This window comes from Danio aesculapii, chromosome 16 (assembly GCF_903798145.1).
Source record: "Danio aesculapii chromosome 16, fDanAes4.1, whole genome shotgun sequence".
In the NCBI taxonomy this organism is placed as follows: Eukaryota; Metazoa; Chordata; class Actinopteri; order Cypriniformes; family Danionidae; genus Danio; species Danio aesculapii.
In genome coordinates, this window is record NC_079450.1 from 17,660,819 (window position 1) to 17,688,471 (window position 27,653).

General features: G+C 34.9%; 1 protein-coding gene across 2 annotated transcripts; it reads right to left on the reverse strand.

Annotated features, from left to right (window-relative positions):
• Positions 1-4,281: 4,281 nt before the first annotated feature.
• On the reverse strand, positions 4,282-26,397 carry sybu (syntabulin (syntaxin-interacting)). Of its 2 annotated transcripts, none has more exons than XM_056474625.1 (8): positions 26,154-26,397; positions 25,825-25,879; positions 17,006-17,183; positions 14,044-14,247; positions 11,305-11,404; positions 10,060-10,209; positions 7,726-7,881; positions 4,282-5,976 (listed from the first exon to the last, which is right to left on the reverse strand). In XM_056474625.1, exons 3-8 carry the CDS (start codon positions 17,163-17,165, stop codon positions 4,896-4,898), a joined length of 1,851 nt encoding a protein of 616 aa, XP_056330600.1. In that variant the 5' UTR covers positions 17,166-17,183; positions 25,825-25,879; positions 26,154-26,397; the 3' UTR covers positions 4,282-4,895. The 2 variants fall into 2 exon arrangements, with proteins under 2 accessions (XP_056330600.1, XP_056330599.1); XM_056474624.1 differs by lacking the exon at positions 26,154-26,397 and adding an exon at positions 17,362-17,415 and having other exon boundaries at positions 25,825-25,881.
• Between the last annotated feature and the right edge of the window lie 1,256 nt (positions 26,398-27,653).

Genomic DNA, 27,653 nt, shown 5'->3' on the forward strand with positions numbered 1-27,653 from the left:
AACTCGGTGAATGTCCTAAAGTGGCCCAGCCAGAGCCCAGACCTAAATCCTGAACATCTCTAGGGAGATCTGAAAATGGCTGTACACCATAGCTTCCCATCCAACCTGATAGAGCTTGAGAGGTACTGCAAAGAGGAATGGGCAAAAATTCCCAAAGACAGGTGTGCCAAGCTTGTGGCATCATATTCAAAAAGACTTGAGGCTGTAATTGCTGGCAAAGGTGCATCAACAAAGTATTGAGCAAAGGTTGTGAATACTTATTTTTTTTGATTTTTTGATTTTTAATAAATTTGCAACAATTTCAAAATCTTTTTTTTCCACATTGTCATTATGGAGTATTGTGTGTAGAGTTTTGAGGAATAAATTAATTAAATCCATTTTGGAATAAGGCTGTAACAAAAATGTGGAAAAATAAAGCGCTATGAATACTTTTCGTTTGCACTGTATATATGTGTGTGTAATTTTTTCTAAATATTGAATTTTATTTTAAAGGATACTGTAATGTAATTTATTTTCAAACATGTTTTTACATGTAAAGGTTGAAATTCAAACATACGTTTTATTGAGTCTCACAGTTACCAAATATATTGGAAATATATTTTATCGAGAAAAAAATATTTTTGTAACAGTATGGATTGTAATAGTTCCTTTATTCATCAGGGGTCACCACAGCGGAATGAACTACCAACTCATCCAGCATATGTTTTACACAGTGGATGACCTTCCAGCTGCATCCCAGTACTGGGAAACATCCATACACACTCAATCACACACATACACTACAACCAATTTAGTCTATTCAATTCACCCATAGCGCATGTCTTTGGACTGTGGAGAAAACCGGAGCACACACGAACACGGGGAGAGCATGCAAACTCCACACAGAAATGCCAAGTGACCCAGCAGTGACTCAAACCAGTGACCTTCTTGCTGTGAGGCGATAGTGCTACTAACCACTGAGCCACCATGTCGTCTTTTTACCTTTCATAATACTACAAAAATTTCAGTCTGTAGGCTAATAACAGATCTGTAGTGTCTAACTGGACTATATGCATAACAGCAAGCGTTTGTTCAGTCTTGTTATTTCATCCATGCAGCTCCGCATGTTATGCAACAGCCCCATCTGTTCTTCAGTCCTTCAGACACCCTGTACCTCATATGATATGCTGGCCACTTTATAAAGTTGTTATATTGCTTAACTCAAACATCCAAAAGCAACTCAATGTATTTTAGCACACAAATCTATCTTTTAAATTAATATTTTTCTGTAGGATGCTTTACAATATTATATTTGTGCATTTACATTAAATCAGTCAGCACTGAAGCCAAATCTGGAACAAAATAGCTTACAAGAATGGTAAAAAAATTAGTAGGCCAAATTTATGTTATAGTAAAAAATTAAATACAATTTTCAAAAACAGCAAAAATCAAGAGAAATAAACAATATATACAATTTTGTTGGAACATTGTAGTTTGTAATTTTTATTTTTATTTATTTTTTTGCAATATTTTGCTTGAATTTAAAAGTTTTATTTCTAAAGATGTTCTGACTAAAATGTTATATAATAAATATTTCTGTTTAATAAATCTGTTTTGATCAAATGCACCACTATATATTACCCATATTCATTGAAAAAATGGATAAATATATTCGTTTTCAAAATGGGGTGATATGCTGAGCACTGTAGACATGATAGTCTGCTGCAGTTCAAAACAGAATCTGTCCCGAGTTTTTGAAATCCAAAAAAGGAAACAAATAAATATTGTCAAAACATTTCATGAGACTTCAGGAGTTCAACTGTAATCATACGAGGCTTAAAAATATAGTAAGTAAATATAGAAGCTTAAATATACGCGTCAGTTCGTCAGGGCGCATGTTTACTACTGGCAGTATGACGTAATGCAATTCAGCAACGCAACACAAGCCATAATGGCCAAAGTAAACCCGTGCCTTTTCTGATGTGGAAGACATTAGCGAACAAAGCAGTTTTTACAGTTTTTTGCACACAAAAGTGTTCTTGGAGTAATCACGTGATTACAGTTGTAGTACTGAAATGACATGAAATGTTTTGACAATGATTTTAGTTCCTTTTCTTGACTTTGAAAGTCTCAGGAGGATGCGGGAGCTCACGGATTTCCTCTAAAAAACCTAATTTGTGTTATGAAGAGAACCGAAAGTCTCGGGTGTTGGATTGATTGACACAGGGGTGAGTAATTAATAACAGCATTTTCATATTTGACTGAACTATCTTTTTATTGGACTTTAATGTCTGTGGCTGACCAGCTGTATACAAAACATCTGAAAGTTTAAAAGATTTGTTTCAGTTGTCTTGTCAAGTATAGGCTTCTTTATGCCACTTTAGTGCTTTCTTGAAAACTTGTTATCCTGTATGATTTTTAAAAAGTAAATATCTCTTAGATTGCTACACGGTGGCGCAGTTGGTAGTGCTGTTGCCTTACAGCAAGAAGTTCGCTGGTTCGAGCCCCAGCTCGGTCAATTGGCATTTCTCCCCATGTTCGTGTGGGTTTCCTCTGGGTTCTCCGGTTTTCTCCACAGTCCAAGGATTTAGTTGTGCCATAGGTGAATTGGGTAAGCTAAATTTTCCATTTTGAATGTCCTGGTCCTCAAGGTTGGGAGGTGAGCATTGGGCTAACAACCCACCTCATAAAAAAAAAAATAGATGTTACAAAACAACAACATGGTGCAGCTAAATATCAGCTTTGATATAAATGGCCCTGGGAGTAAGTGAATATCTCTTAGAATTTCACAATCATACACTGCAGCCAATTTATTCAATTCACCTATGTCTTTGGACTGGAAACCAGAGGAAATCCACGCGAACACGGGGAGAATATGCAAACTCCACACAGAAATGCCAACTGACCCAGCCAAGGCTTAAACCAGTGACCTTCTGTGAGGTGACTGTGCTACCTACTGCATCACCGTGACACCTGGACATAGAAAAATGTCCATCATAATCTTCATAATCTGGAAACAGTTAAAAAATAAAAATAAAAATAATAATATATATGTGTGTGTGTGTGTGTGTGTATATATATATATATATATATATATATATATATATATATATATATATATATATATATATATATAATTGAGTAACTTTAAAATCTAGCCTTTTTTTAGATGCAGCTATACATAGTTTTTATTATTACTTTTTACATTTAGTTTGTTTTAAATTATTTGAATTAATTATAATAACCCTGTCAGAATATCCAATGCAAAATATATATTTTTTAAATTAATAAATTGTGACCCATTTTACTGTATTTTAATTGGTAAATTTATAATAATTAATAATAAAAAAAAGATTCACCCCAAATGGTGAAAATAAAAGTGTGAAATATAACTGTACAAACTGCAAGAGTATGGTTTGGAAAAAGTATTACTGTGCAAAGAAACATCATCCTGTGAACAGCAAAGAATTAAAATTGAATTAATCTAGGATTAAAACTAATCCTGGAGTTTAAAGTTCACTACTTTAATTCACTTTGCCAGGTAAACTATGGCAACATAAAACCTTTTTTCTTTAATGAAACATTCCATGCAGTTATACAGAGTTATACATAGTTATACTAAGATTTAGTTTATAAGGATATTTATGGTGATAAGAGTTAAATATGGCATTTTGTTCATGTTTTAGTTTGTTGAAAGAATCGTTTGTTCCTTTGTTTTTTCGCGCGTCACTCTCGCGTTTGTTCGTTTCTGACAGGATTGGATGTCAGAAGCACTTCAATAATCACACGTACGTTAACATCAGATCAAGAAGTTTGTCATTTCAAATATAAACGTGCGGCGAAACGGCTCACGCTTTAGACAGCAGTGTAAAAAAAAAAAACTAGGGGACACAGGGCTTCTTCTTGGCTTTGTGGCTGTTTATCAAGACGATGGCAAGGTTTGTTTGAACATGGGTCGACCATGGCTTGTTATTACATGTATATTTTATTACAGTGTAATGTCTCGGCTGTGTATTTAAAACATGGCGTTACCTTTGTTTTCATTTTGGCTTGTTGCACAAGTGACGCATCTCTGTAACCCAATAGCTTTCAGTGGCACATCTAGCTCCACCTTTTGGTACCCCTTTTTGTGCTAGGAACCCTTTGCAAAGGCTACCCAAAAAGTGTTATGGAACGGTTCGCTGTTAGGTACCTTTTGACAGTGGAAACCACCATAAAAACATAGCAAACCGAACAACTTAGTGGAAACGGGCCATAAGACAAGCATCTCCACACAAAACAAGTCCACTCTTGAAGGGGTTTTCCATGCTTTAATAATAAATATAATGATATACATCTCATATTAACAAAAATATTGCACATAGCTCAGGCACATAACAAGTGTTCGCTTTACTGTGGCAAGTGTTGCTTTTCAGGAAACACATAAAAGCTTTAAACTCCAAAGGAGAGAAACACAGTTTCACTTAACACAAAACGCTGAACACAATGAAGCTTTGGCAGAAGGTTTCAGTTCTTTTGGAACACTAGTGATGCTTTAACTATACAACAACAACAAAAAAGTATAAGTCGCAACTAACTGACAGTCAACCCCCATTGACTCTTTTATAAAAAGCAGGGAATAGCAGTCAGCAAATAACAAGACTCGAGCAACATAACCACCTACCAAGATGATCAGATTATGCAAAAATATTTATAAATACAAACAAATGAAAAGGTCAATAAATAACAGAAATAAAAGACAAAACAAGTCCCTTGATATCCGCTTGAATTCATTCTTTGTGGCAAAAATACACAGTGCAAATAGGGATGACGCAACTAAACAGAAACTATGCTTATTAAATCACGAGTGTACAAACACAATGTCTACTTGAAGATGAAGATTTAAGTGCTCTTGTTGTAGAAGTAGGTGAGGGCCGCTAAGTGTCCGGCCCGTGAGACACATGGCGGAGCGAGTGCAATCCCATAACGCAACAGCCTCGAATCAAAGAGGCTATGTTGTAGACTGGAGCCCCTCCCACCAAGCCATGCTGCGAATAAAGCCAAGCCACGGTTGGCAGGACGGGTGCAGCAACAGCAACCAAATCCACAAAGAAGTTGTTGCTCCAGTGGTTCTTCCCAACCACTGACTTGTTCTTCGAATTCAGCTCCTCCAAACACTCTGGACCCACTTCAGGCTCGGAAAAATACAAACCAGAATCACTGGGAACGATTTGGGCAGTGTTGATGGCAACATCTTGGTCATTTGCTTCAGGTAACTCTTCCTTTTGTGACTTTTTGGGAGCCTGTGCTGAAGAGATATCCTGGGATTGGTTGGGAGAAGGAACGAGAAGGCCTGGAAATCCACCACCCTGAAGCTTTAGCAGTTGGTAAAGCAGCGTTTGGAGATCAGTGCTGTAGATCACATCATCAGTCTGAATACCTTTTTCTTCCGCACCAATTGGGATGCTTGAGACATGCTCCTTGGTGCTCTTTTCTGAAACACTCGGCTCCAAGCAGGACAGTCCTGGTTGGGGGATGATCTTGGTGCTTCCGTCTTGGCTGGAATCCACTGCGGTTGACATGAGAATCTCCACTCTGTTGACCATCTCATCGTTGATCAGCAGCTCACTATCCGCCATTTCTTCCACTGCTTGCTCCTCACAATGTAGCTCCAGCTCCATCTCCATTTTCCCCTCGGTAGAACTTTCTGGAGACTCGCAGATAAAATCCAGCGTCGGCTCATCTTGCAAGTTGCATCCATTTTGCGCCAACTCCATGCTGTGGAGCAAGGACTCCAGCTTCCGGTTTTGGATGTTTATATCAATAAAGTACTTCTGTATGCCTTTGTCCTTCTCCATCAGGCTGTTCTTCATGGTTTCCACCACTTGGCGCAGTTGTTTGATCTCTTTGCGGGCTTCTTTAAGAGCCAGCTGAGCTTCAACGCGGTGACATTCCTCCTCAATCCAGTCCTCTCTCATACGTCCCAGTTGAGATTTCAGTTCCTCAATCTCAGACTCCCTGTAACCCATCGATTTAAAACAATTGATGAGGGAATTTAGAATGGTTCATATTTAGGTCAAGTCCACACATACATGGATATTTTTTATATATATATATATATATAAAAAAAAAAAAAAAAAAAAAAAAAAAAAAAAAAAGTTCACATGTACAATGGTCCCTCGTTATAACGCGCTCCACCTTTCGCGGGCTCTTAGTTTCGCGGATATTTTTCTTTAATGCATTTGACATGATTTTTTTTGTAAAACAGCTCAGTGTTCTGCATCCTGATTGGCTGTAGACCATTGTCAGTCAATCTCCTCCATGTCTCCTGTACAGCACAGAATGTGGCCAGTTTGCCAAATTAACATAAATGTTCGATCGCTAGAAGTTTGAGTTCCAACAAGGATGCAAAAAGGGTTGTAACGGTCCGCAGCGATTTTCGTAAAGGAGGTCGCACACTGGATGTGCCATGCATTTTAAAATTGTAAAGGTTTATATCAAGGTACACACGCCAACGCTGCAAGTCGGCGACTGTCTGCGGTGTCCAGCTAAGACTCAGAACACTGTTCATATTTTTGCCGTGCCACAGAGGTATTTCACTTTAAATAACATGTGATGGTGTGCGTCTGGTGTGTGTTACTTCCAACTATCATGTGCGCGGCGCATCAGGTATGCGACCCCCTTAAAGACTAAGTGTGCTTTAGTTTTGTGGATCAGTGACTGCAGGAAAAAGAACATTTACGATGGATGCCAAAATGATCGGCACAAAGGCTAAAAAGCTTTATGAATCTTTTGCTGACAGCGATGAATGTTTGCACCTGGTTTTGCTCTTTGGTTTCATTCGATAATACTGGACTTATTTTTCTACAAACGTATTAACTTTGAGGGTGTTTAAATGAGAGAAAAGTGTGAAAATGTTAATCCCTGCCTGAGAAAAGTGTATAAAGTGTGTAGTGAGGGGTTTTACAGCCTAAAACATCAATAATAAATTGTGAAAAATAAAGCTGACTACTTTTTGGATTTTGCCCAATCGCAGGTTATTTTTAGAAAAGTAACTCCTGTGAATAACGAGGGACCACTGTAAATGCAAAAATACACTGATGTAATGTCAAGAACTTGCCGAATCATTAGGTAGTGATGAAACCTTATGCTGTGTTCACACCAAACATGGAATTAAGAATTGCACAAGCAAGTTACATACAAAGTCAATGCAAACTCACAAACAGAAGCAAATTACCGTCATACGGTGTAAATGACAATCATTTGCAGCAAACATGCAGAGTTCACCCAAAGACTATAGTAAAAAAGACGTGTCACTCGTATGGTTTTGAATGGGGGAAAAGAGTAAGTCATATGGCGAATGAAGCCCTGCCTGCTAGCACAGGAGCCAATCAGCGATCAATACAGACTGAAGATTCTCTGGGGGAGGGGCTCGGACCAGACCCGAGTTTCTGGAAATGAGGGAAGTGACTTGTCTTAAAGGGACTTTGGTTAACCTCAAATCACATCTGTTACTTAGTTCAATAGAAGAAAAAAAAGCCATGTTGGCCAATCAGAAAGGAGAAAATACGCTGCACACACTGACATTAAGAGGCAAAAACTCCACAGAGCAACCAGAGTTTTTTTCAAATCTTCACCCTTTGTGAATTTTCGGTTTCAGTCACCTTATACTGTGTTTTTGTGTGGATGAAGATACATTTTGAAAATACCCATGTTTAGTGGACAGGGCCTTAGTTGATCAATTTGACCTCAAATATTTTTACTCACCGATCACAAACTGTGTTTTCAGAGTCTCCAAGCTTGGTCTTGAGGTGTCGAATGGCCACTTCTTTCTGCTGTAGCGGAGTAAGGTACTGCTCTGGATTGGGAGGCTTGATGCCATGATTGTCTCCGCAGGAATGATAGCGAACAGGAGTGGTCCTCCTAAAAAAAAAAAAAAAAAAAGGCAGGCTAATCTCTCTTTTTAAAAAATGTATTAAAAAAAAAAAAACGAAAAGGATGAAAAAAAAAAAAAAGATCAAAAATAGAAATTGCTAAATAAATGTATGGAAATATTGAGGTATTAAATTCACAATTTTAAAAAAGTATAAAAACAAAATGTTAAATTATACAAAAAAAATTAATTCAAAAAGAAAAAACTAAATATATGAAAGGAAAGATAAGAGGAGAGAAAGGACAAAAAAAAAAGTATGAAAAATGTAACTTTCAAAATAAAAAGTATGAAAACATGAAAGCTATTATAAGTTTTTTTTAGCAGATTTGTATGTGTTGAGCATCAATTAAGACAACGTTAGCACTTGTCAGCTTTATTTGTGGGGAAAACTAAATAATTTTGAGCTTTTGTTGGTAACACTATTTTGATGGTCCAGTTGAGTATTAGTAGACTGTCTGCTTAATATCTGTTGATATGCTCCTTCAACAGACAGTTAACTGGCTAGAAGTAATTGTGCAATTACATGTCAACTTACACTAACCCTAACCTCAACCTAATAGTCTACTTATAATCTAAGGAGAAGCATGTAGATGTAATGTCACATAAAGTGTGACCCTTTTGTCCGCTTATTATATCTTCCCACCCCAAAAATTATTTTAAACCCGGATCAAAATCAGTGATGTAGCACCAGTTTTCACCGTAATGCTGTCAGGGCCGATACAGCAAAGCTGTTGGTTTGCAGAAAGCATTTTTGTCGGGAGAGAATGGCGGACTGTCTTATCAGTTGAGTTCGCTACTATTCAGACACAATCGCCTATATCCGTGCTGCTGTGTTTGCCTTAAAATCCTCCAGATTACTGGCAGGGCTAATGGTTGAAATAGGGCAAGAGACCTGCTGCACTGCTCCACTGTGTCTGCATTCAGACTCAGGGATTGAGGAGATCAGGGATCCTCCTCATTTATAGCGTTTATATGAACAATATTATCTTTATAATGATATAAGAAATTGTGGTAGTGTATACATGAAATTACGAATAGCATATGTAGTAGGGTATTAAATGACTTACCGTTTATTTTTGTTTTGCATTTTAACTTTGTAAACTATAAAATCATGGGTCTCGCAGTTTGGGTCTCATTTCGTGAGCCAACTGACAACAGTTGTTCGCTCTCCCCCTTTTTTTCCCCTGCCCTGCCGGCCACGCTCACTCCTCCCACAGCGCTCCATGCCCATCAAGAAGCATTTTTTTGAAAAAATTGGCCCTTTAAATTCACAATTTTAAAGTATAAAAACACAGAAAAAAGTATGCAAAAGTAAGCAAAAACAAAATGTATGAAAAGAAAGAAAGAATCAAAGCAACAGCCCTGTTAGCACACAACAAGACTAGAGGCACAATATCCTAGCAACCAGCTATTCTGCTTTGAAGTCAAATTTGCATCTGGGCCAGTAACTGAACAATAAAGAACAAACAAATACCCTGGAGAAGCCAAGGCAGGCATTACAGAGCACACACAATCTGTGCTTCAATTAAGAGAGAGAGAAAAAAAAGGTGTGGAATAGATAAAAAAAAACTAAATATAAAAAAAAAAAAAAGTTAAATTATAATTTATTTTGTTTACTATAAATAGACTAAATAAATGGAAGCTGCACATACCAATATAACTAATCACTAACAATAACAAAATCACTAATTTCAACAGTCAACAACAACACCCAATAGATTCCTTATGCTCTCAATCTCATAAAAGCAAAAATAAAACCCAGAGAAGCATCACAACTTAAGCAAAACGACACACCCTAAAAAACAAAACAAAAATCTTCAAACATTCTGAGTGTGTGAACGTACATGAAATATTAATGCCCCCTCACCCTCTCTACAAAAACACAGTACTGAAGAAACACTTTCCTCCTATCAGCCAGCCAACAAATCCGCAGTCTGCGTGGGCAAAATGAGAGCAGACATTTTTTTTTGTCAAAATCCCCTCAAACCCTCACAGAGTCGAACTGTGACCAATCTAATCCTTTATTCAGTTAAGAGGCTGAGGACATGATAACACTCTGTATGGTGCCCTACATGGAAATAAATTGAAGGCTGCTATGTTCTCAATTTCCAGTAAGTGTATTTGGCTTTTGTCTGACTGTTTTGCTCTTTTCTGGCCCTGGTTTGTACCTTCTGCTAGAGCTGGAGTTGCTGCAGCTGCTGGTAAAGGAGGGTGTTTTTGGGGGCGTCCTGATTGGGGCGTAAAGCTCTGCATCACGAGGAGCGGAGGGGCTTCCTGCGGGCTTGAACACGGGCAGGCTCCTGATGTGGGGCCCTCGGCTGAGGGAGATAAGAGAAGGCAAATAGGACAGTGTCAGAAGAGGAAAGACTCATATAGGCTATGTTTAGAACAGAGTGCATTAGTGCTCATGTCTTGTTTCCAAAAGTACCGGCTCTGGAGGTAGTCATTTTTTCCCATAGGGGTTAAAAAAAGTCTTCTATGAAATAAAACCTATTAATTAAACTAGCCAGCTACGAGGCTGCTTTGAAGCAAACATTTATGTGGTAATCCGACAAAAAGACTAAGGTTAACTGGAGGTAATGACTTTAACAGAGCAAAAAAAAAAACTACAAATCCCATGAAGAACTGCAAATGACAACTGGAAAAATACAACTACTCAATTAATATAGGGCATAGAGCAATTACATCATGGAGCTAAAGATCTCTTTACCCATGGGACAGGTCTATAAGCCGACATACGAGCCATCCGCTGATGAATCGCAGCTTTAAAACGCTCCAGTGTCCCTGTATCTGTGGTTGCACTTAGTAAACAGCGGTGAGCTCAGTGAACTGATGACCATCAAGGCCAATCACAGTCATTTTTGTTGAGCACGTGAACACAATGGTAAATCAGCTGTGTTTAAGAACGTGCTCAATAGCGCTCAAATGTTTACAGGAAATGGATGGTTTTAAAATTTCAGTATCGATTGGTACCGAATGACAGTATCGTGCAACCCTTGTCTTTACAGGCATATCAGTTATTGTTGAATATATACGTTTCTTAACTGGAAAAAAAAAAAAAAACTGGCACTTGACACTGGATTGTTAAAATCTTAGAACAAAATTAAAAGTGATTTGATATCTATGAAGAATTAACACATTGGTTAACAACCAAAAAACATTCACTGCCCAAGATAGTCAGCTTATATTTTTATAAAAGATTTGAAAGTTTATAACACATCAAATAAAAACTTGGATATTAAAATCAACTCAGAATTTCTCTATAGTAAATATCATTTTGACTTCTTCCTCCATTCACATTTAATCATGAGGATACAATGATTTTAAAAAGCATGTAGCGGCAGTATTAATCTATTTTACTGAATATTTTGGATGAGGCTACTGAAACACACAAAATACAGCATGAACCATACCTTCGAGAAGATAAGTTCTTCCCCGCAGAGTTGCTGAGCTGAGTTTCTCGGGTCTTGTAGCTTCCGGCGCTGCTTGATGAGCTGAAATCTGTCTCACTGCCTACAGGGCATAGAAATGAGGATCAAAAGTCTAAAGTTTCCACTAAAAAGACCTCAGCGTCAGCAAAACCTGTCCACTGAAGAGTATCCAAAAAGACTGAAAGTAAAGACTTCAAACTTCACAACTCAAGAACTTTTCCAATTAGCATATCTCCAGAAGCCAGATCAAAGAGGTTTGTCAGAGGATACGGAGTTACAGAAGACTGTGATGAGCATTGTGCTGCTACCATAAAGGAAGAGCTAATTGTGAATCTTTCAGAAGATTGACAGAGAAACCCCTTATTTTGCATATCAGCTTTCCTTTTACTTTTCCAGATAGCTTTAACACTAAGCTTGCTGGAAGATGCCATTAAATACATTAACGATCATATTCTGTCTTGAAAAATTACATTTTTATTAGAAGGTTTTACCAGTATTGACTAATACTGATTACATTCTTTCTGGAATTACCACTAAGATAAGTGGAAATGCAAATTACATAACACACAAAACTATATTAGATATGCTTGCAATCATTTAAGCGCATAAATAAATACATTAATTATTTAATTCTAAACAAACATAACTAAAAGACAAAGATAAGTGGGGAAATATAATTAAAACCTGATTTTACACAAACATACACACCTGAGAAGCATCGCTTTCCTTTTGATAAAACCATGATAATGTGTACTTTTCCAATGTGAAGACTAACTAACTCTCTACCTAACCAAACAAATGTGACTAACTCTTTAACAATTCCAAAATTGTGCAGTTGCTCAGTACAAATCAAGCTCAAATGCTGTGAAATTCTCACATGAGGTGGGAGGAGCCAACTATTTTTAATTGCACTGATTGGTCATCTACAAACCAACCAATCGGTGTCCTCCTTGAGAGAGAGTAATCAAACACATGGCAGCTGCTACTTCCTGGATTGTTTTGATTCTGATATTTGGTTTATTTTCAAGGAGAGTCTCCAGAGAGAAAACATCTGAAGCAGAATGGTGAAGCAGAGTTTAACAGGCAGGTGGGATCATTGCTTTAAATATATTGTTTATTATTTGAGATAGAAAGTTGGATGTGTTGACTTGTTTGTTTACTTAAGCCCCAGTGAATGTGCACACTTGCATGCAAATTGATAAGATAATGTGCACAAACTGTCCTTGCAAGTGTGCTAGTGGTTGTTTATGCAACTAACCAAACATAATATTTAATATCCAGTGGTTTTAACAATCATTTTAATTACTACAGCTTTTTAATATATATTTTTGGTATTTAATTTATTATTGGCATCTAAAAATGCCTGACAAAATATTTTTCATTTTCTTGTCAATCATGGTAAAATCTGTGTCGTCGTTTTCATTTTTGCTCAAAAATAGAAAAATAAATCAAATAAAATGGCAATAAATTATTATTTTAATCAGGGTGTCCGAGGGGTCTTAAAATGTCTTAAATAAAAAAATAATAATTTTAGGACTTAAAAAGTCTTAAATTCACTGAAATATTGTGTTGTATGTCTTAAAGAATTTAAACAGGCCTTCATTTTAAAAGTTGTTGAAGTAATGTTATCAATTGGGTAGATACGCATCCAATCACCAACAATCTACCTAAATATATATTTAACTTTTTTTTTTTATAGCTAAGAGATGTTTATTTCACAACAGCTATCAGACATTTTACATCAATTTTAAATATCTCTAATCAGGAAAAGAAAACTAAAAACAATTACACAATTCCTCATGATACTAACAGCAATATATCCTTTTACATAATCTCCTATTTACACAAAAACTATTTACAAAAGTAAGTGGACATAATATTTATAAATAGGCATGAAACTTAAGGTTTTATAACAGAAACGCATTGGGTTGAATAGGAGTTATACTCCATTCATTTGGACCAAAAACAAACAAATATTTTATTTTATTTTTCATGTAGTTTTCTTTATAATAAATATAATTTTAACAATGTTAAATTTGTAATTTAAAAAAGAAACATGTTGAAAAAAAAAGTCTATCCAACTAGTTTTCTTGCTTTGACGCATTAAAATATGTCGTTAAGAAATAGCTAATTTTTTTTTCCTATTCCATTGGCCATTACCAAAAATTCTTAGTGTTTAGCCCTATAGAAGTCTAAAATCTCAATTATAATGGCCTTTAAAAGTCTTAAATTTGACTTGATGAAACCTGCAGAAATCCTGTTTAATATTATTTGCATGATTCTAAACTGTTACTGATCATTTTAGGGGGAAAAAAACAATATAAAATGAATGAAAATTAAAATTTTATGAAATTTAATGAAATTAAAACACCAATTATTAATGTTATAATTGTAAATGCACTGATTTGTGTATTGCATGTTGAATAAAATCCAATGTTCTTTTTTACTTGTGAATTAATTAAATTCTTGCCTAAATAAAATGAAATCTGTACAAAATATAGTACAATTTAAATGTTTATTTTAATTTATTTACCTTCCAAAATTTAAACATGACCATTTTTTTTCTCACAGTGATCGATTTTGAAAAGTGAGCAGGTCACAATACATTAAATTGTTATATATTAAGCTCATACTTAATCTTTGCATCACTTAATTACCTTTATATTATTTTAACAACAAACTTTCAGAATCTGAAATGTAGCTAATATCGCTAAATGTTACCTTTATGCATGATGGATGTGCGCTGCTGCTTTTCTCTCTTGTGTTTCTGTGTCGGTGCGCTCCACTCGGCCTCTACATTCATCCTCACTCTCTTCACCTTCACCTTTCGCTCTCCCAGACCAGGAGAAGCCATTGAACTGTTGTCAGAGCCGGAGGGAGTCTTGCTTGGAGATGCACATTGACTGCTTGGGCATCCAGTATCATCTGAGAAGGTAGAGGAAAATGTGTAAATACTCCTCCATAATGATTCAATGCCGTTTAAAGGTCTTACTATACTGATTTTCCTTATCAGAGAGGTCAGGTGTACCAGGCCATCAATGAGAAAAAATGTTAGAGAGCAAATATTGACATTTCAGGGCTGGTTTGTAATGTAATGTAATATTACACTGATGATACACTAATATTGGCAGCTTTGGTATTTTGTATTTATTGTTTAATCTTTTGCTTAAAATATGAGTAAAAAATGGAGGATGCTTGAATTTGTTTTTGGATGAGAACTAAGAGGCTTTATTGAAACCCTTTCAAACACATTGTAAGTGATGCTGGGTTGTAGTTTTGGCCAACTGAGCTAAAGACTAGACAAACTTTTGCAATTCTTCAGCTGTGGTTTTTGGAGATGTGTGTTCAGCTGTGTGTTTCTCCGTTGGAGATTCTCTGTTGGGACAAGAGACACACATGTCCTCTTCCAGGCTAATTCATAACACTTCCAGTTGACTGGAATTTTTCTTCATTATTGCCCTGATGGTGGAAATAGGCATTTCAGTTTTTTCCGTTTTCTTACTGCCATTTCCTATTTTGTGAAGTCCATCAAACTTTAACTAAAGCTACTGTTTTTGGTCTTGTACATTATGAATGACTTGCTTTTACCTCACATACAAACCCCTGTGATGACTGAACTATTTATTTTTCCTATAGTTAACCAGGTGTACTTAAATGTAAACCTACATACAGTATATATTATTATTATTTTTTTTATAAAATGTGTCAGTGAGATGTTGTTGTTTTATATTATTTAAAAAAATATATATTTTAAGCAAAACAATTAAATGTTTTTACTTTGTTTTTTTGCTGATGACTTGTTCCCTCATATTTACATTGGGCATCAATATTAGTGGTGGGCAACATTACTTCATTCATTTTCTTTTCGGCTTAGTTCCTTTATTAATCTGGGGTCACCACACCAGAATGAACCGCCAACTTATCTAGCACATGTTTTATGTAGCATTTATTCCAGCTGCAACGCATCACTGGGAAACATCCATACACTCTCATTCACACACATATACTAAACACAATTTAGCTTACCCAATTCACCTATACCACATGTTTTTGGATCTGTGGGGGAAATCAGAGCACCCGGAGGAGATGCTGGGAGAACACTGGGAGAACATGGAAACTCCACACAGAAATACTAACTGACCCAGCCGAGGCTTGAACCACCTTGCTGTGGGGCAATTGTGCTACCCACTGCGTGGAGGGCAACATACAGTTGAAAATTGTTTTCAAGCAAAATAGGCCATCCTGTGAAATATTTATTATTTTTCATACACAATGTTTAATGAAGAGAAGCTTTTTTTTCCAACACATTTTTGAACATAAAAATTTAGTAGGAATTAGTTTAATTAATAAATAACGCATTTATATTGTCTTTGCCATGATGACAGTGCATAATATATTAATAGTTATTTAACAAAATACTCATATTCAACTTAAAGTGGGCGGTGCGATGGTGCAGTGGGTACCGCTGACGCTCACAGCAAGAAGGTCACTGGTTTGGGCCTCGTCTGGGTCAGTTGGCATTTCTATGTGAAGTTTGCCTGTGTTGCCGTGGTTTTCCTCCGGGTGCTCTGGCTTCCCCCACAGTCCAAAGACATGCGCTATAGGTGAATTGGGAAAGCTAAATTGTCCGAAGTGTATGTGTGTAAATGCGAGTGTGTGGGTGTTTCCCAGTGATGGGTTGCGGCTGGAAGGGCATCCACTGCGTAAAACATATGCAACATTAGTTAATCTAGACAAGTTAGCTTAATTATGCAAGTTGTTGGACAACAGTAGTTTGTTGTTCTTTAGCCAATAGAAAAAAAATTGAAGGGGGCTAATAATATCAACCCAGGCTCATTGGGATACTGTAGCCAAGGATACATTTTTGAGAACCGAGAAATATACCTTGGACTACGTCTTCTTGCAGTTTTTGTGTTCAAAAACCAACTAGAGGGCAGAGAGTACGCTTTTGACAATCATAATTTTTGAGGTTTTCTCCGATGTGCCATTTCTCATAAATCCACCAGAGGCTGTTGCCACCTCCTTGTCCATGTCTGTGAGAGCGGTGGGTCGGTTTGTTGTCATGTATACTATATTAGCTTGACTTTTGACTGACCCACCCACACCCTTCCCAAAACCCAACCAATAGTGTGTGTTCAAAAGCAAACTAGTAGAGAAAGCCATTGCGGCAGCATGATTTTACCACGGTATCACACTTGCTTTTTTTTTTTGGATTTCTTTTTACCTGGTTTCTGGAACTGTCGTTCGCCAAACTTGAACTCTGGTCTGCTCCACTCCGCCTCCCAAGTCTGGCGGCATTCGTGGTGTGCTACCAAGCAAACCAGTCACACCGAAAAAGCCATCCATATGGAGGTAAGCGGTAGCGTTCGTTTTACACACAAAATACAGCCATATGTACCCGCAAGCACACATTTCTCAGTTCTCAAAAATGTATCCCTGTGCACATTTTCCCAATGAGCCTGTGTTGAATAATATTAACCTTAAAAAATACAAATATATTTTTATTCCATGCAAACTAAAAGAAAGAAGACTTTCTTCAGAAGACAAAATATATTAGGAAATACTGTTACATTTTCCTTTGCTCTCTTAAACGTAATTTGAGAAATATTTGAAAAAGAATTAAAATTCTAATAATGTTGTCAGAGTGGCTAATAAAAATCAGGATGATTGTGATGTGTTCTACCTGAGGACAGGCTGTTCGGACTGATGGTTCTTTTTGAGTGCTGGGAGCTGATGTCGAAATCCTTGCTCTCTTCCTCTGAAAGTGGTATGTTGGACACTGATGACTCCTTTTCTTTAATACGCAGAGGGTGGAGGACAAATCTTGGGATCCGGCTGCGCATGTTTCTCTTCTCTTTCACCTGTAAAAATGGAAAATCAGAAATCAGTGACTATCTACAGACAAGCAGTCTGCTACTGTCAGCATCTGAGGTGAGTTAATCTCGTATAAAACTGATACTGAGCTTAAGTCAGTGTCTGTTTTTGGTTTTTTTCAGTCCAGTATATCTTGCATGCTTTAGCATCAAGATAAACAAGCACCTCATATGTCTGTAAAGGCCCCATTCTTCTTAAATAGGAGGTAATTCAATAAACCTGTAAAACAGAAATAAAGGTTGCTTGAGCATGATTGTGTGCAAAGTGAATTAGGACATGACGCAAGGTGCCAGGCTGTTAACCTAATTAATGCTGGGCTCTGTAAAAAGAGCACAACAGGATGAAGATGACGTCAAATCAATTACATTTCTCTGATTTTGTTAATATTTCATTTATAAGGATGGCATAATTTGGAATAACGGCAACATATTAAATGTCATAGATGCATATTTACTGAATTAATCTGCTATTTTGAAGACGGTTAAAATGGCAATTTTCTCAGGAGACTTGGAGGCAATTTAGAGCGGGGTAAAAATGACTTCAGAAAGATGTCATCATTGTTATTTTTACCTACTGACTGGGAGGTCTATTAATAAAATCTTTTGACTTTAGAAATAAGCATGGAAATGTGTAAAATTACTTGCTCTGTTTTTTTGCAACCTTAGATATCTCAAGAAGCTTTAAGATGAATATATTTTCAGATATATAGATATTCTTTGGTATGTTTATTTTTTAAAGCAATATATGTTATATAGGTTTACAGACAATAGGATCTCCAAATAGCCCAGTGAGTAAATTGTCAAACTACACTGTAAAAAATATCTGTTAATTAACAGTTCAATTAACAATTCAACTTTGTGATTTACAAGTGTTTTATTTACGGTTGTGAATTGCACTATGGGACGTTGATCTCTGCTCTGTTGTTGATGTTGAAAATTCAACTGTACAGCTTAACAAAGTGACTATTGACATTTTAGTAGTTTGAAATAATATTAGGTATAAGAAATAATACATTGAGAATTAAGTCTGTAAAATAAAACAAAATTTACTGACAGTTTATTACATGCTTTTTGTACCATAATATACAACACCAACCCAGACAATATATCACTTTAAATTATTAAAAATGTTAATTAAAGTCACTTTTTAGAACTTTTTTACACTTTTTACATGTTAAAAGTTGTTGGAAGAAAGGTCACGGTCTCATAATGCAATTCAAAAGCATAAATAAACAGTTGGGAAAATACAATAATAACATGAATCACAAAATATGGAAAACTGTAAATGTTTTTACAGTGTAGTTTGACAATTTACTTACTGAGCCATTTGGAGAAACAATTGTCTCTAAACCTATAAAACATATATTGCTTTAAAACCTAAACATACCAAAGAAAATGTTTGTTAAAAACCAACAGTATATTAATCTTAATGCCTCTTGAGATAAATATATGTAAGGTTGCAAAAATACAGAAAAAGTCAAAGTAATATTTTACACATTTCACAAAACACGTTTTTTATTTAGAATTTTTGTTGCTTTTGATATTTAAAAAAAAAAAACTATTTATTAAACTTTTACAGAAATAACAAAGTAATTAATTTACAGACAAAATTAAACAAATATTATTCCCACCCCTACCCTCTAAACAAGATGAAATTACATTTATCTAAAAGGGAAAATAATACAAATAAATTAAAAAAATTTAATAAATCAGCAAATTCAATTCACCTTTTATTTGTACAGCGCTTTTACAATGTACATTGTGTCAAAGCAGCTTCACATAGAAGATCATAGTAAATTGAATCCATGTCAGTTCAGTTTTCAGTGTTTAAGTTCACTGTAATAAATAAATCCGTAAAATTTACGGTAAAAAACGGCTGCTGTGGTTGCCAGTACTTTACCGTTAAAAATACGGTACAAACCGTAAAAAAAAAAGATTTCTCATTTTACGGTAAACTACCGTATTTCATTAAATTTATAGAGGTTATATGTCTTTATTTTGAACTACCAACATCTACACGTCTTTTGTTACACAGATAGACATGTTAACACAGTCATATGCAGGTGGTGATGAGTAAGTTACATAATGAACCAATGCTCATCACAAATAACTTTTCCCACAAGCAGAAAAGTGTATGAATATATAGAAGGTGCTCAGTGTCATTCACACAGCTACTAAACACCAGTATGGTAACACACATAAAACTAAAGTCATGAAATAAACATTGTTTATCAGCATTAGATGTACCAAAACATAAAAAGTGATGTGCCATAAAGGGAATTATAGGAAAGTCAATTTACAGTTATTAGTGTATATATTACGGAAACATACTGTTAATCAGGTTACGGATTTTTACCGTCGCGTTTTACAGTTTTTTACCGTTCAAATCACGGCCATTTTTTACAGTGTTCAGTTCAGTTTAGCTCAGTTCAGTGCGATTTTCATAATCACTACTGAGAGTCCAAACACTGAAGAGCAAATCCTGAACCATGCAAGATAGAAAAAACAAATAAAATAAAAAAACTAAATAAATAAATTAAGTAAATTAAAAAATAGAAACCTGTACAGAATACACATGTACCTTGATAACCCAATATTACAAACATTAATCCTCAGGTATTTATACAATGTACTTAATTACATTTGCGTTAAAAGAAAATTCTAAATGGGTCCCATGTTTCAGAAAAAGCCCTAGTATTGCCGTTTATTGTTCTTTTTTTTTTTTTCTTTTTTTTTAAAGGAATGTCAGTAAAACTCTGCTGAAAGCCTTATTCTAGACTATTAAAGAAAATAGATATTGTTTGTTCAAATTTGACATGCCTTTAAGTAATAAGAATATCACAAAAATATTCTGGTTCTTAACAAGCTTTTTCTTCAGAATCTTATATTTTTAAGGCTTTATATGATTTGTGCTAATAGATAAGGGGAATTTTGATGTTGCTCCATGTCCAAATTGTTGAATTTTACCCATTTTCAGTGGTTAAAAACAAACATGGCTTACACTTACACACAATACAGCTGATAATCATTAAAGAAGAATGTTTGAAGAATAAGTCATGTTAAAACAAAAGTGGAAATGTAGGTTATTTCTCTCTATCAAATCAATCACACAAAACCTATTAGATTTAAAAAAAAAATAGAATATTATTAGGCTCAAAATTTCAAATGAGCATTGTCTCCTTTCTGCAAAGTATTGGATTATTCAGTGCATCCATGACATTTACAATGACTTCATTTATGCAAATAGTAAAAGAAAAATCTGGATAATAATGCAGTATTTATTCAATAGAGCATAGTAAATATTAAAAATATATTTTTAAAACAGTTTCAAAAATACTAGATCTTTTTTCTTTTTGTATATTTTCAACCCAAAATATTTTCCCTATGGTCATTTGTCTTTTGTGAATCATTTCAAATTGTATTGTCCTATTATTTTTTTAATCCACCTGCAAAATACTGATTAATTTGAGTCATACTTGGAAACTCAGCAAATGAACCTGATCCGGTCCTGTTATTTAACCTGATGCAGTTGATTGTCAGTGAGTTAGCAGAATGTTATGTAAAAGGCTTTGCACTTTGTGAAGGAAGTGCTGTAATATGGTCAATTTAATCCCTGTTCAGACTGAGAGATGCTAAAAGCCCACCGTTGCACTTAGTTTATTTAACTGCTTTGGGTATTTCAGATCTGCTCATAAGTAACAGACTGAAGCCCAACGGCTGAATAATTTAATATCACGCATCATGCTTGACTGACTATGACGTCATTGGTCAATTTCCCGTTGTTGTTGTATTTTTTATTTTAACAGCATCTGTTTGAAGTTGGTTATATAAGGGTCTGGGTTGCTTTCAGTGTAGATGACATAACTGACCTGTTAAGATTCACACTCGTGGCAAAGCTTTTTGTATCCGGATGTCATGTTTTATTACAGAAGAGGCCAAAGTAAAATCGTTGATAAAGTCCTTCATTCCTTTCACATATAGAAAACATGCTACTTGATTTTATTTGTTAATTATTATTAATTGTAAAATAATTTACATGCAGTATTTTAAAGTTAATGTTAGTTCAATTCATCTTCATTTCTATAGCGCTTTTACAATGTGGATTAAGTCAAAGCAGCTCAACATGGTTCTAGTGAAGTGAAACTGTCAGTCCAGTTTTCAGAGTTAGTTCAATTTAGTTCAGTGTGGTTTAAATACAATAAAATTTGAATTATTCAATGCAAAATTTGAAGACTGAAAAAATAGATGCAGAAAAATCAGCTTTGTCACAGGAGTATACAATATAAAAATGAATAATTTAAAAACATTTTTAAAATCTTAATAGAGAAGCTGCTATTTTTACTGTTTTACTCTATTTTTGCAGTAGAGGTATGTGATTGACATTAAAGACATCTTGATTCCTGTCTTTGGTGACATGGTGGCTCAGTGGTTAGCACTGTTGCCTCACAGCAAGTAGGTCGCTGGGTCAGCTGGATCAGTTGGATCAGTTGGCAGTTTTCATTCTCTTACCCCACAGTCCAACGACATGCGGTACAGGTCAATTGAACAAAATTAAATTGTCCGTAGTGTTTGGTTATGTGTGTGAATGTGTGCATGGGTGTTTCCCAGTACTGGGTTGCAGCTGGAAGGGCATGCGCAGTGTAAAACATATGCCGGATAAGTTGTCGGTTCATTCCCAAAAAGGAATATATATACATACAGTTGAAGTCAGATTTATTAGCCCCTCTTTGAATTTTTTTTCTTTACAAATATTTCCCAAATGATGTTTGACAGAGCAAGGAAATTTTCACAGTATGTCTGATAATATTTTTTCTTCTGGAGAAAGTCTTATTTGTTTTATTTCTATCAATTTATTTTTTGATAGTCTACAGAACAAACCATCGTTATACAATAACTTACCCAATTACTCTAAACTGCCTAGTTAACCTAATTAACCTAGTTAAGCCTTTAAATGTCACTTTAAGCTGTATAGAAGTGTCTTGAAAAATATCTAGTCAAATATTATTTACTGTCATCATGGCAAAGATAAAATAAATCAGTTATTAAAACTATTATGTTTACAAATGTGATGAAAAAAATCTTTTCTCCTTTAAACAGAAATTGGGGAAAAAAATTATCTGGGACTAATAATTCAGGGGGTTAATAATTCTGACTTTAACTGTATATATGTATGTGTGTAAATGTATGTATGTATGTATGTGTAAATTTTATTTTTATTTATTTTTTAAGAAATGTTTGATAATGCTAAAATTGGTAAATTTATATAAACTGTTGATTTTCAATTTAATTTCATTCCTTTGCCTCGGTCCCCTATTTATTGGGGGTTTCCATGGCGGAATGAACCGCCAACTATTCCAGCATTTGTTTCACGCTGCAGACGCCCTTCTAGCCACAACCCAATACTGGGAAATACCCATACACTCTCGCGTTCACACACTAGAACCAATTGTTTACCCACTTTGGTTATACCACATGTGTTTGGACTGTAAAGGAGATTGTAGCACCTGGAGGAAACCTACACGAACACAGGGAGAACATGCAAACTCCACACAGGAATGCCAACTGGCCCAGCTGGGACTCAAACCAGTAACCTTCTTGCTTAATTTAATTTGTTGGTCTACTTAATCAGTTTTCTGTGCATTTGCCACTCATGGGAGCGAGACTATTCTCTCTTGGAGTCCAAGTCATACCCTTAACAACAGTACCAAGCAACAAAGACTTAAGACCTGGCAACAGAGAGTAACAAACCCAGTTTTGTAAAGAAACCAGGGACATTAGTCAGTCATTCAGTCCTAGATTGATACCTTGCGTCAAAACAAGAAGCTTAAGTGTTTTTACTTTGTCTTGTCAGCCTAATAGAAAAGCTGAGACTAGTTTCAGCCTGACTGAGTTAGAAGTTACCGATGCAATCTCTTTAAAGCCAGCTCATCCGTACTGACTGGAAATGGCATGACTGGCTTTAAGGAGAGAAACAGAAGTGAAGTCAGAGAGTATTCGCTGAATCATAACAGCTTATGTAATATACTTCACATATTTCATTATGAATGAGTTCATGTATAAATCATGACAGTAATAAAAGTCCGTTTTATAGTGTATGCTTCTCTTTTAGCAAATTATACTGTACCTTTTATTGTCATCATTATAGCTATCTACTATAACCAGTTATTTGTAGAGTATTTTACATTTTTAGTTCTAATATGCAGATGTATAACTATTCAGGTTGTCCTCTTCATGTTAGCATCTAGAGAGAGTTTGAATCAGTTACTTTAGCGCTGTCTTTATAGTCTACTAAATCATTGATTTATTTAGATTATTGAGATTGAGAGTGATGTGCAGATGCATTTGCTACTGACTTTGAGTGCATTTTCTGCTCATTGTTTCAAAGTTGCCGTTTGAGTTTGACTACAGAAGAAGATAGCTGAATACAGGCTGAGGTTGTGCATTAGCTAATGTACATGACTATCAACTTCAGCAGTTTTTTTTCTTCTTCTCTACTTCTGTTTTCTCAAATACTGTACAATTCACAGCATTCCACACATTTTTAAATGGCTAGTTATTTTAGCAGATGAAATATCTATCTTGGATGACATTTCCAGTGAGGATTCAATGCAATATTGCATTAATTGATGTTTGCTGATTCAGATAACATGCCTGGCTGGGACAAATTCTAAAAATGATTTTATAATGTAATGTATAAAATTTGATCCAATATAATTCATTAGTAATATACTTTTAGTTATTCTGAAAGGTAATTTGATAATTTGAATAAAACAAATGTTCAATACATTTTACTTAAATTTCCACAAAACAGTACCATAAAGGTATTTTGTATATTACCTGCTGTAAATGAATCAAAACTAAACGTTTGATTAGTAATATGCATTGCTAAAAACTTTAATCATCTTTTAAAGGAAATTTCTTTGAAATACTTAGATTTTTCTGAACCCTGATTCCAAATTTTCACATAGTTGTCATTTCATTCGTTTTTCTTTTCAGCTTAGTCCCTTTACTAATCTGGGGTCGCCACAGTGGAATGAACCACAAACTTATTCATCATATGTGTACACAGCGGATGCCCTTCCAACCGCAACCCATCACTGGGAAACAACCATACACACTCATTCACATACACTACGGACAATTTAGCTTACCCAATTCACCTATACCACATGTCTTTGGATTTGTGGGGGAAACCGGAGGACCTGGAGGAAACCCACGGGAACAGGGGAAGAACATGCAAACTCCACACAGAAATGTCAAATGACTCAGCCGAGGTTTGAACCAGCGACCCTTCTTGCTGTGAGGCGACAGCACTACTACTGTGCCACCGTGTCACCCATTTTGTTTTTATGATGAGTTTTTAAAATAATTTACTTTATTCCTAAAAATGATTCTAGTAGTAACTACTTTACTGTATAACCGTAAAATTTGCTCTAAGACAATTTTAGCTTATATCAGTATGAATTAATCGATGAACATGTCATTTAAATATAATAACTGCAAATATTACACTGAATTTTCAGTCAAAAACAAAAAAATTACTAGAAATTTGATTTTTGTAATACACCATAGAACATGTACAGTTGAGGTGAGAATTATTAGCCCCTCTTTGCTTTCCATGATGTTTAACAGAGCAATTAAATTTTCACAGTATGTCTGATAATATTTTTTTCTTCTGGAGAAAGTCTTATATGTTTTATTGTGGCTAGAATAAAAGCAGTTTTTTTTTCATTTTTTTAAAAACCATTTTAAGTTCAAAATTATTAGCCCCTTTAAGCAATTTTTTTTCAATAGTCTACAGAACAAACCATCGTTATACAATAATTTACCCAATTATCCTAACCTGCCTAGTTAACCTAATTAACCTAGTTAAGTCTTTAAATGTCACTTTAAGCTGTATAGAAGTGTCTTGAAAAATATCTAGTAAAATTTTATGTACTGTCATCATGGTAAAGATAAAATAAATCAGTTATTAGACATTAGTTATTGAAACTATTGTGTTTAGAAATATGTTGGAAAAAAAAATCCAAATATTAATAATACTAGGGTAATAATACTGACTTAATAATATATAATAATTACTAAAATATTAATACAAATATTAATACATATGAATAAATGAATATATAAAAATATTATTTAATATTAATAAATATTAATAAAATATATATTTATTACTGACAATGTTATACTATAGGAAAAATGAGTAGACATTTGATTAGGTTTTGAGGTGTATAGAAAATTATGACATCATATAGGGAAAATATATTTTGATTTTGTTTGTTAATAAAATTATATTTAAATTACGTTATTATTCTCACACAAGAAATAATACAGTGATTTATTCACTATATTACACTAAAAGTGTTCTTAAATCAGAATATATTAAAGGCACGGACATATATTTGAATAATAATAATAATAATAATAATAATAATAATAATAATGATAATACATATTAATTTATATTTGACCAAACATAAATGTACTCTTTGCATGCACAGTACACGTTTACAGTGTTTTAGAACATTCTGAGAACACACAGCACATTGAATTTTCTCTCAAGAACAAGACTTTTCCCACGAAGGGACGAGTAAAACGGAGTAAAACAAAAATGATTGACAGTTACCTGACTGACAGACGTTCAGCTTGTTGACAACTGTGCAGTGACGCCTCTGCCCCGCCTAAAAAATATATATATATATATATAAATAAATTATAATAATAAAATAACTAACTGAAATGACAAAGATGAATAAAACATTAATCAAAGGCTACACGGCAATGAACAATAGCGTCGCGTTTTAGTTTTTCTGAGTTAAAACATGTTGAATATAATACGGATTTAAGTCATACGTATAATAATACAGTTTATATGAATAATTTGCGTGAAAAGATGTCCTTTAATAAACAATATTATGGAAATAAGAGTGTGACGCAGACGGTAAAGACACTTGCCTCGTGATGCGCTGCTGATTCCTGTGAGTGAATGAGAGAAAGTGAAGGATGCGCGGCCCCGCGGCTCCTCAAAACAACACAATGCGCGCCCTCGTCGCTCTGCTGCTGTTTTGATGCGATGTGAAGGACTTTCAGCCTCTGTCTGCCAGATTATTCAGCACAGCATCAGTGTGTGTGTGTGTGTGTGTGTTTGTGCTCGAACAGAAGAGGCTGAGGACACTGACATCGCCAGGGCGACGCAAATCTGACTAATGTTCCGAGTGTGTTATGTAACGAGCAGCAGAAATTAACCCTTGCGTGGCGGAGCAAGATTTAACAAATGGGTTTTACTGACGCACACGAATATTAATGAGCAATGATGACCTTATGCTTTTGGCAAGTGAATATTTGTTAGAAACCTTAACTGTATGGGTCTGTTACCACGCCACCTTTGGGCTGACAAACATGTCTCTTATATTTAATTTTTTTTTTATATAGAATAAATATTTATAAAGAATATTTAAAAACTTTATTTATTTTCTATATACAACTTATAGTTTATAAGTAATGATTTGTAATATGTATTTAATTAAGATTCTCCTTACAGTGATACAGTAAAAGGAATTGTATTACGTCAAAACTAATTATAATTTTATTATTTATCTTTTAATTTTTAAATAATACATAATAGTTTAATTGTGATGAGTAGTTTTACTATATTTACTAATAGTTATAGTTTTAACTTAAGTCCTAATTAAATACATATTATAAATTATGACTTATTATGACTGATTAAGCTAAATAGAAAATGCATTGTAGAGGGAAAATGTCTTAAATCTTTCCTTTACCATAATGACAAAATTTAACATCAAGTAACAGTATGTAACAACATTAAGGTATGTAACAATTGTTTTCATAGCATTTTTGCTTGTGCATATTCATTCATTCATTCATTCATTCATTCATTTTCTTTTCAGCTTAGTCCCTTTATTAATCTGAGGTCGCCACAGCAGAATGAACCGCCAACTTATTCAGCATATGTTTTTACGCAGCGGATGCCCTTCCAGCCGCAACCCATCACTAGGAAACAACCATACACACTCATTCTCACACATACTACGGACAATTTAGCTTACCCAATTCACCTGTACCGCATGTCTTTGGACTTGTGGGGGAAACCAGAGCACCCAGAGAAAACCCATGCGAGCGCGGGGAGAACATGCAAACTCCACACAGAAATGCCAAATGACCAAGCCGAGGCTCGTACCAGCGACCTTCTTGCTGTGAGGCGACAGCATTACCTACATCACGTCGCCCTCTTGTGCATATTTGCTTATTTTATTAATTTATTTGTTTGTTTGTAATTATTTAAATAAGTTGCTGGCAAATTACAAATTTATTTCAGCTACCAGTGATTGGAGTATTATAGGTTACTCTTGACTGTGCAAAACCAATTTTATTACATAGAAATCTGTGTAAAAGGGCATTTTCTATTCAAAGTATGTTGTATATACAGCTTAC

What these genes read in the sequence shown, in the direction of transcription:
- sybu (XM_056474624.1), bottom strand. Translation starts at nt 17,385, where the DNA reads ATGGGGCCTTTACAGACATATGAG. An exon ending in TCCGAACAGCCTGTCCTCAG is followed by an intron (nt 14,248 to 17,005) that starts GTAGAACACATC and finishes CTACCTTCTCAG; the next exon opens with ATGATACTGGATGCCCAAGC. An exon ending in CACATCCATCATGCATAAAG is followed by an intron (nt 11,405 to 14,043) that starts GTAACATTTAGC and finishes TATGCCCTGTAG; the next exon opens with GCAGTGAGACAGATTTCAGC.